Source organism: Carassius carassius, chromosome 26 (genome assembly GCF_963082965.1).
Source record: "Carassius carassius chromosome 26, fCarCar2.1, whole genome shotgun sequence".
Classification (NCBI taxonomy): Eukaryota; Metazoa; Chordata; class Actinopteri; order Cypriniformes; family Cyprinidae; genus Carassius; species Carassius carassius.
Genome location: NC_081780.1, coordinates 7,830,074 through 7,838,510, shown reverse-complemented (window position 1 = coordinate 7,838,510; position 8,437 = coordinate 7,830,074). Strand labels below are relative to the sequence as shown.

Below are 8,437 nucleotides of genomic sequence, written 5' to 3'. Positions count from 1 at the left end.
CTGGACCGGCTCGGAGAACGAAGTGCCATCAAAAGACCTACTTTGGCCCTGCCTCCAACCTCTAAAAATCATTCCTCTTCAAATCAACCCAAGAAGTCTGCCTCACAGTCCTGTTGCCCTAACCACATAGTGTGCTCGAGCTGCAACCTGCGCTTAAGGTTGGCCGATGCACTGACCCGTCGTTTTACCCCCAGCCTGTGGACAATGTACACCTGCCCTTTGACCTCCTTCCACTCAGGAGAAATCTATTATATGCCCAGATTTGTACAGCAACGTAATCTCTCAATGTCAGACAACTCTCTCAGATATCTGCCATTTATGTAGACAATGTTTCTGCACTGCATGTGAAACAGAGTTTTAGCCTTGTGGAAGTCATCCAGATGCTTTTAAAGAGGGCAGTAACCTGACAGCAGGACTGAAAAATGGTTTACAAACACAAAAAGACTGAGGGAATGTTTCCAGAGTGTGATTTTATAACCCTTACGCGTATTGTTCCATCTGAAAGCTTTTCTTAAACTTTTACTGCAGCACACATTCCAGTGCCCTAGAAAGTGTTTCTACGGTCTCAGTTAGACCGTACTCGCCAGATACTTGCATTGATCTTGACATTTACTAAAAACAAACTGCATTTTGAAACCCAGAAGCTAATCTTTGTATATGTTAAATCTGTGGCACAGTCACATCAGGACTGGAAAAGGCAGATGGGTGGATACTTGTTTTATGGTTAGAAGCAATAATTAACGTTTTCATGTTATAAAATGCTACTCAATACTGAGAAATTTTCAGACTTGTCACAGCTGAGAATTCAATGTACCAACTTCAATATCACACAAAAAATATAATACTAGTCTAAGTAAAAAACAAGCTTACTGAAGACAAGTAAACAGTCATTAATTACAAAAGAACAAAGCATCTGGTTCCCTTTTACCTTGGAGACTCTGTCATCACTTATTTATGCACATGTTGTACCAAAGTCATAAGACTTCTGTTCTTGGAATGAAAAATCCAAGCACAAATGGTGATAAGATATAAGAATAGTCTCACATCAGTTTTGTCCATTCACTGAACCAAACATAAGAGACAAGAGACACAAATGATTAACAGATTTATTTAGGCTTATATTCACATAAATATTGAATAATCTATATGGTAAATCTTAATTTTGTGCTCTGAAGATAAACAGAAAACATATGGGATTGAAACAACACTCCCAGTTTCAACTATTCTTAAAACAAAAATGGTTTAATCAAGTGATTCCAGTCACTGTAGAACACATAATGATTTTCTTTAATGAGGTTATTATAACCATTCAATCATACACTGTACTAATGACTTTTGTATTTTTTTCTTAAATCTTTCTTTTGTGTGTGTGTGTGCAAACTAAATGTTAAAGAATTGACGATTTCTGGCTGAGATTTGTATCACTTTTTTCCCCAAACGTTTGCAGCTATACTGACCTGTTGAATAATGGCTCTGATAATTGTCACGCCCTAGTTCCTTGTTCTCATGCCTCGCCCTTTGGTTAAACCAACCAATCAGGAACGAGAGTTCGTTACTGTGTGCCGCTCTCATTGGTCAGATTCGCCTATCGATCAAAAGGCTTGGCATAGCGTAAACACACTTGCCAAATACCAGCTTTTCATCGCGTGAGTGACTAAACGTGTTTTGATTGAACCACAAAGTGGATTAACCTGCGAATATGGCCAGAGGGTGAGAAAATTTCTGTTGACAGATGTTTAACGGTCTTTCCGTTTTGTGCTTTAGATCAGCCGCGTCAAAAAGTTGCGTTGACAATAACTATTACTTAGGGGCATTTATCGTGGTTTTAAAATCATAATGACTATGCTTTCGCCAAAAATGTAAATATGATCGAATCAAGATGCAGTGTTTTTAACTTGACGTTAGTTTTCACGCGCAAACCGGTATAACATTCGGTACGTATTAAAATAAACTTCCAGAAGGTTAATAAACGGATGTGCACAATTATATTCTTTATAAAGCTTCGTTTAACGTTAAATATATTCTTTTTTTTTGCCGTTATTGTCGTACTGAATTTGTTGTTTTAGTTGTACATGAGAGTTTTCTTTGAAGTGGAGGTGATGCCACATTTAAAAACTCTGTGAGACAGTTTCCAGATGCGGGGAACTCGTAACTCTCTAAGGATTTTTCCGTAAACCTGTGTTCTGTAAACGGAACTGAACTTGACAACCAGTTGTTGTGTTGTGTGTTTTCATGTTAGGGTGACTCATATGGGCATGAGATGTGTGTCATGTTTTACATCTAACGCTAATCTTCTGGGCTTCCGCTGCTGCTCAAACCTTTAGCTGTGAATACAAAGCACAGGTGAACTATCAAGTGTCAAATTAACTTCCGGTTTAGAGAGAATCGAATCATATATAGCGGCTCGATTAAAGTGTTTATTATAGAAATTATGTGATACTTGTAAACTAGACTCTTTTTTTATCATCTCGAATAACCTTTGAACTTTTGTCATTGACTAGATAGGTAGAGATTAAATAAATAACACTTAAAAATAGCCATGGTAGCATTAATAACAATTACAGTAGTTACTACAGTTATTGTTGTTATTATTGCTGTCTTAACTGGGCGATACATCCAGACGTGACTGATTTGATACGTTTAAAGTCATGCTGTCTCATCTGCAGACAAGGCATCAATCAGGAGCTCTCAGATGTGCTGAATGAACTGTGGAAGCTGGATGTGAACCGCATGAAACCTGGAAAAGACTATAAAATCAACCTACAGGTAGGTGGTTGGGAGAGGAGTCATGTGTGAAGAATAGAATACATATATGAATAAGTAAATACATTAATATTTTCCTCATACGTGATTGCAGGTGACTTTATCAATCAGTCATTTATAGTGCATTTTTCTCACAGGGCAAGGCTGGCTTTGTAGCTGAAGGAAGTAGTAATGCCAGGGATAGCGCTAGAGCTCCTCTTTTCTCATATGTTGATGAAAAGAAGCTCAAAAGCGTGGATACTTATGCTCGTGAGTAGCTTTAGGCCATTTCTATACTAACATGTAATAATGTGTTTAATAGCATGTTTTTAATTGCATCCCTATACTTTAATGTACAAAAAAAAATCTGTTTTTTAGTTTTCGTTAATTACTGATGTGATGCAATGTATGGCAAGAGTGTTTGTTTACTTTGTCTCTTTTCAGATTTCATAGATCTGTTGGACAATTATGAGATGTCTACAGGAGTGACTGAGCATGTGACAAAAGAGGAGCTTCAGGAAAATCATCTTTTCCTGGATGCTATTCTCAAGACAGAGGTCATGAAGGTATCTAATCGCTCACCGATCGCTGTTTTTGCTTTGCTATTTAGTAATGTCATGTTTGCACTTGTAGAAATTGAGCAACTTAAAGAACTTGAAGTATGTCTGCTATTGACTGTGTGATTGACAGAGGTACCTGATCAGAGTTGGAAAGTAACTAATGCTAAAACTACCAAAACATTTAGCTGTTTTAATAAATATTTTATGAATATAAATATTAAAGTAAGCACTTGTTAAAGCACATTTAAAACATTTATTTCTTTATTAAATGTGATTTTTTTAAAATTTTATTATTTTTTATTAACTTGCAAAATGTGGTAAATTATGGTTTCATGGGAATGGATAGTTTGAATGGGAAGTGGATAGTGAATATTGGCATGTGAGACAAATGTGCAAATGAGCTTTGTAGTACAAGGATGTTGGTTCAAGGAGGAGACTGTTACAATAATGTGTAAAGATGACATTCTGCAAATACATGAAGAAACTGTACAAGTGAAGAGATATATTATATTCTTTCCATCATGTTCTGAAAAGTTTTGTCTTTGCAGTGTGCCCACAGGTATTTAGTGCGCAAAGGTCTAGCCCAGTCTGGTCCGTCTCAGTTTAAGAGCCAGCTCTATGACATCTGGTTTAAGCTCTATCGCAGGGACAAAAATGGAGGGTGAGTTATAATCCTCCTTTGAAAAGGCTGGCATACATCACATAACCTGAACTGGGTTTGTTATATTAGTAACTGACATACAAGATGTTAAAAGCCTTTAACATCTTATTGCTTAAAGCTTATATGCTTATTTATATGTTTAGAATTTATACATTTAGAAGTTTTTATTGATCGGCCACTTTCCACTTGTCTCTGAGGCAGTGAAGATTCCTGTGGATTTGAGCATGTTTTTGTTGGTGAAACCAAACAAGGTAAAGAGATCATGGGCCTCCACAACTGGGTCCAGTTTTACCACCAGGAGAAAAACAATCATGTGGACTACAAAGGATATAAGGCCAGAAGTAACAAAGACACGGTATTTCATCATTTTTAATTGATTTGATAAACGAAATATTAAATGACCAAATTAATATAGCTTTGTGTGCATTACTTCCAATGTTTACGTTTGGCCCAATTTCACAGCCGGACGAGGATGATCACGTCTTGAACCTGCAGTTCAGCTGGAATGGCCTGGTGAAGCCGGTGGGCAGTTGTTTCATTGGGGTCAGCCCAGAGTTCGAGGTGGCTCTCTTTACTATTGTCTTCTTTCTGTCTAATGAGCGTGTGACCAAGGTTACAGTGAAGGTGGATGAGTACCTCCTTGAGATTGTGGTGTACAGATTTGGGCGCTCCATTGGGACTTCATATCCCAAAATGATCAGCAGCAACAACCGGGATTTTTAGATCTTACTGCAAGGTCGAACCTAGCACGATTTTGAAAAAAAAAAGAGGCTAACTTGGACAAAGTGGGCTTGATAATCCAAATAATCACTTTACAGCTTGAACTATTAGTGGGAAATATATGTGACCAATGTTTTAAACTTTGTCAGATTACAAATGATCGGTCCATTTTGGAAGGAATCTAGTTCGTACTGCTATAAAATTTTGCATAATGATACAGTTATGTGCCAAATAATTGAAACTCGTCAGTTTGCGGTCAGGCCCTTAAAGTTGTTTGAGCCTTAAATTGCTTAGAAATGTGTGTTTAGTCTATCAACTATATAAACAGCTATTTTGCAATATGTACTAACTTAGTTTCAGTTTTTTTTTTTACTCTATGCTAACATTGATTTATGCATAGAAGTTTTGCATAGACCCAATCTAACTCCTGCAAGCTTTTAGAAATAAAGTTTTTTTGTGTGTGTTACTCAAGCAAGTTACAAATCAGGAATGAAACACTTAAGTGTATTTTATTTTATGAGACTTAAGCCATCATCACTCACTGTCAAAGGATTGTCGTTTTTGAATGGCTTAGGCACTCATCTGCACTAGATGGAGTGGAATTTGGAAAATGGGACATCATAGATGAAAAATATCTCATCCTGGGAACTGTAATGCATAAAAAATAATCTTCACATAAATAATTGGGATAATTTAATTTTTGTGCTAAAACACTGCTGTTACAGTATGTGCCTTTATGTTTGTTACAATAAAGACATTTTTCATTCATACCTCATAACATCTTGATGTATTTGTTTATTAATAGCTTGCTTTATTGTTTATTCCAGTGCTTAATTCCACATTTGAAATAATTTCTTATTTGTAATTTTTGCAAGAGCTTTTGCAGATTGTTTAGTTATTGTAGAAAAGCAGTCTTTGAGTCTTTCAAGTTAAGATGCATGTGCATCTTTTCCAAAATTAAATTGCTGTTTTAGCAAAAAAAAAAAAACACATTCAAATATAAGCAAAACATTTTGATTAGCATTTCTACTGCATATTGTAATATCTCGTGCATGAAGAAAAATATTACTTTTAAAAGGTTTACAGCATGAGATCAAGACTTCAGATCATGTGAAACAAAACAAAAAATAACACCATAAAACCCATTACATGTAAGATAAAATGTTAAATGAATAAGTGTGACATTAGGAGCATTTTTTGATCAAAATAAATAAAAACAGAAACAATGTCCTAGGAAGTTCAATGCGATACTGTGATTCCAGCAAATCTTTTTGGCTCTGTTTTGTGTCATTGTATGTGTCAATCTGATTCATTTATTTCCATGACTTCCTGGTGGTCTTGGTTGTCTTAGTTCCCCTTTGATGGTCAATAACGCGGTTCCGCAGAACATTGATGTCATACTTCTGCCTCTTTAACTTTTCTGCCAGCTCAAACTTCTCAGCATACAGTTGACTGAGCCACTTCCAAAGGTCAAGGGCTTTCTCACCAAGCTTCTCCTGGTTGAGATGATCGATGTTGAGCGGTTTGCGGCGCTCCATCAGACATTTGGTCTTCTTCTCGCGCTCAGTCAACCTCTTGCCCTTCTTCTGATCGACCTTTTGCAGGTAGCCACCATAGCCCTTGTTAGAAAGGATCTTCTTTTTCCTGGCATCCTCCTCAGCTCGCAGTTTGGCAGCCTCCTCTTCACGCCGAGCTCTTTCCTCAGCAAAACGTGCCTGCCTTTCTCGATCACGCTCTGCTCTGCTGCGCAGCTGCTCAGCACGATCAGCCCGACGCCGCTCAATACGGTTCTTCAAAGCCACGAGATCATCCTCTTCCTTCTGCCTGGTGGAGAAGTGCAGCTGAATGAGATTCTGCAATTCATTGAAGTCCTTCTCTGCACGCTTCCGGTGGATGTCATCAAAGTCAACCTTCTCTCCTTCGGGCAGCTTTGGTGCCATAATGTTGGGAACAAACATCTTGGGCCTTGGTTTGGTGTCCTCCTCTGCCTCTTTCTCATATTCTTCCTCTTTCTCATCCTCTATCTCCTCCGTTTTATCTTCTTCAGCCTCTTCTTCCTCCTCAGCCTCTTCTTCAACCTCCTCCTCTTCCTCTTCATTCACCTCCTCCTGTTCTTCCTCAAACTCCTCCACAAACTCCTCTGTGTCACACATGGTGCTCTTTCTGAGTGTTTTGCGAAGAGGGGATCACTGAGGCACGACTACAGATCCTAAATGGACTTAGATGATCTCCGTGGATGCCTGGTGGTTTTATAGGGTCCTCCCTCTCCCTGTGACATCTACAAAGTGGCTGTTGGGTAGCCTTTTTGAACAGATGCACCTAGGATCTATTTTCTACCTTGTAGGGCCTTGTCTTGTCCTATACTCAGACCCTGACCTCTAACCTTTGACTCTGTCACCCTTAAACCTTTGTGGTATGATGAGCCTATTTCAGACTCAAAACAGATGCACCCTCACACATGTGCATGGTAGGGATCATCTTTCACACCATGTTTGATTTAGATTAGATTAAATAACCACTAATATTTAGGCATTGACTTAATTGGCTAGCATCAATGGTTTCATTCTATCCATTGCTTTGAGCATAAACAATGTCTTTGTGTCAATTTTGAGTTCAAAGAACTCTCGTTAATTCCATTTCTATTTCAGTATTCCAAAATGATGCAGAGAATTTTGTACCCCACCCCTGAGACAATGAATGGAACCCGATGATGGAAGACAGAGGGATAACAGACAAAGACAGACAAGTGTTTAGTGGCATCTATACAACTATTTATGTATTAACATTTCAGCTCTACCATTGGTATCTTGTAGAACAACCGTCATTAATTTGGTTAAAAAAAACACTAAGTCATGCAAATTTCCTGTTAGATATGCAATGTGGGATGCAGGTGAAAAGCCTTTAAAAAAGTGTGTGTGTGTGTGTGTGTGTTCCGCCACAGGTCTGATTCCTCCAAGACAACCAGATAATACTGCGGCATCAGAATGTCTCCACCTTATTAATGCTGGTTTTAGTGTAACATCATTGTGAATTCATAAAAAGTGCACTTATATGCACTTAAGTAGCTATGTCTGTTTTACACATACCCAGTGTGATCTGCTCTTATGTCCTTTAGTAAATTCCTCCATTAATAATAGTCGGGATGAGTAATACCTCAAGAATGAAAGATAATTATGACCCTCTTCCTCCCTTGTTTGATTATAAATAGTCTTTATGGTCTCACTGTATCCTTTTATTGAGGGGCAAAGCATGTTTGTGAGTGACAGGTGGAGGTCTTATTTAAACCAGATTCCCGATTGGTCAGACGAAGCAAGGGCCAGCTGCATCTAACAACAGGGGCCCAGTGTTGGTGACGATTGACTGCACCCCCAAATAACCAATCAACAGTTTCGGTAGCTATACTATCCTCTGTAGTATATACATAATCATCATCATCAAACTTGGTCCAAAGGAGATCCAAAAACAGACAATACAACGGACAAAAAATAATAATAATAATAATAATACACAAAACATCCACAATATCACATTTAAAATCTAAAATGCCACTGATATAAAAAAAAAATAGATTATAATTTTATGTATGTATTAGAAATATGTCTCGCTCATACTATACAGTATAACGGTAACGTTATCCTTGTGTTTTGTACTTAACGTTACGTTCTCTTGAGTGTACTAATTGTACTCGAAGATTAAAATGTTTTATCCAGCATTAAATGCTTTGATTTTTTAATTTTTCAGATAGATTATTCTA

At 37.6% G+C, this 8,437-nt stretch overlaps 3 protein-coding genes across 4 annotated transcripts in view; 1 reads left to right on the top strand and 2 right to left on the bottom strand.

Annotated features, from left to right (window-relative positions):
- Positions 1 to 8,437, bottom strand: part of LOC132105679 (cryptochrome-1-like) — a 140,310-nt gene that overhangs the window by 119,046 nt on the left and 12,827 nt on the right. The window contains exon 14 of one of the 2 annotated variants that reach the window (XM_059510976.1): positions 1,395 to 1,405. The exons of the other annotated variant lie outside the window; for it this stretch is intronic. The gene's annotated coding sequence lies outside the window, so the exon portion shown is untranslated. Of the gene's footprint in view, positions 1 to 1,394; positions 1,406 to 8,437 lie in introns of those variants that run through there. 2 annotated transcript variants of the gene reach the window in all.
- LOC132105681 (uridylate-specific endoribonuclease C-like) lies at positions 1,583 to 5,036 on the top strand. Its single transcript, XM_059510978.1, has 7 exons — positions 1,583 to 1,710; positions 2,667 to 2,766; positions 2,901 to 3,012; positions 3,187 to 3,308; positions 3,851 to 3,963; positions 4,165 to 4,318; positions 4,426 to 5,036. Exons 1-7 carry the CDS (start codon positions 1,700 to 1,702, stop codon positions 4,684 to 4,686), a joined length of 873 nt encoding a protein of 290 aa, XP_059366961.1. The 5' UTR covers positions 1,583 to 1,699; the 3' UTR covers positions 4,687 to 5,036.
- On the bottom strand, positions 5,145 to 6,903 carry tnnt2c (troponin T2c, cardiac). Its single transcript, XM_059510979.1, has one exon. It carries the CDS (start codon positions 6,834 to 6,836, stop codon positions 5,997 to 5,999), a length of 840 nt encoding a protein of 279 aa, XP_059366962.1. The 5' UTR covers positions 6,837 to 6,903; the 3' UTR covers positions 5,145 to 5,996.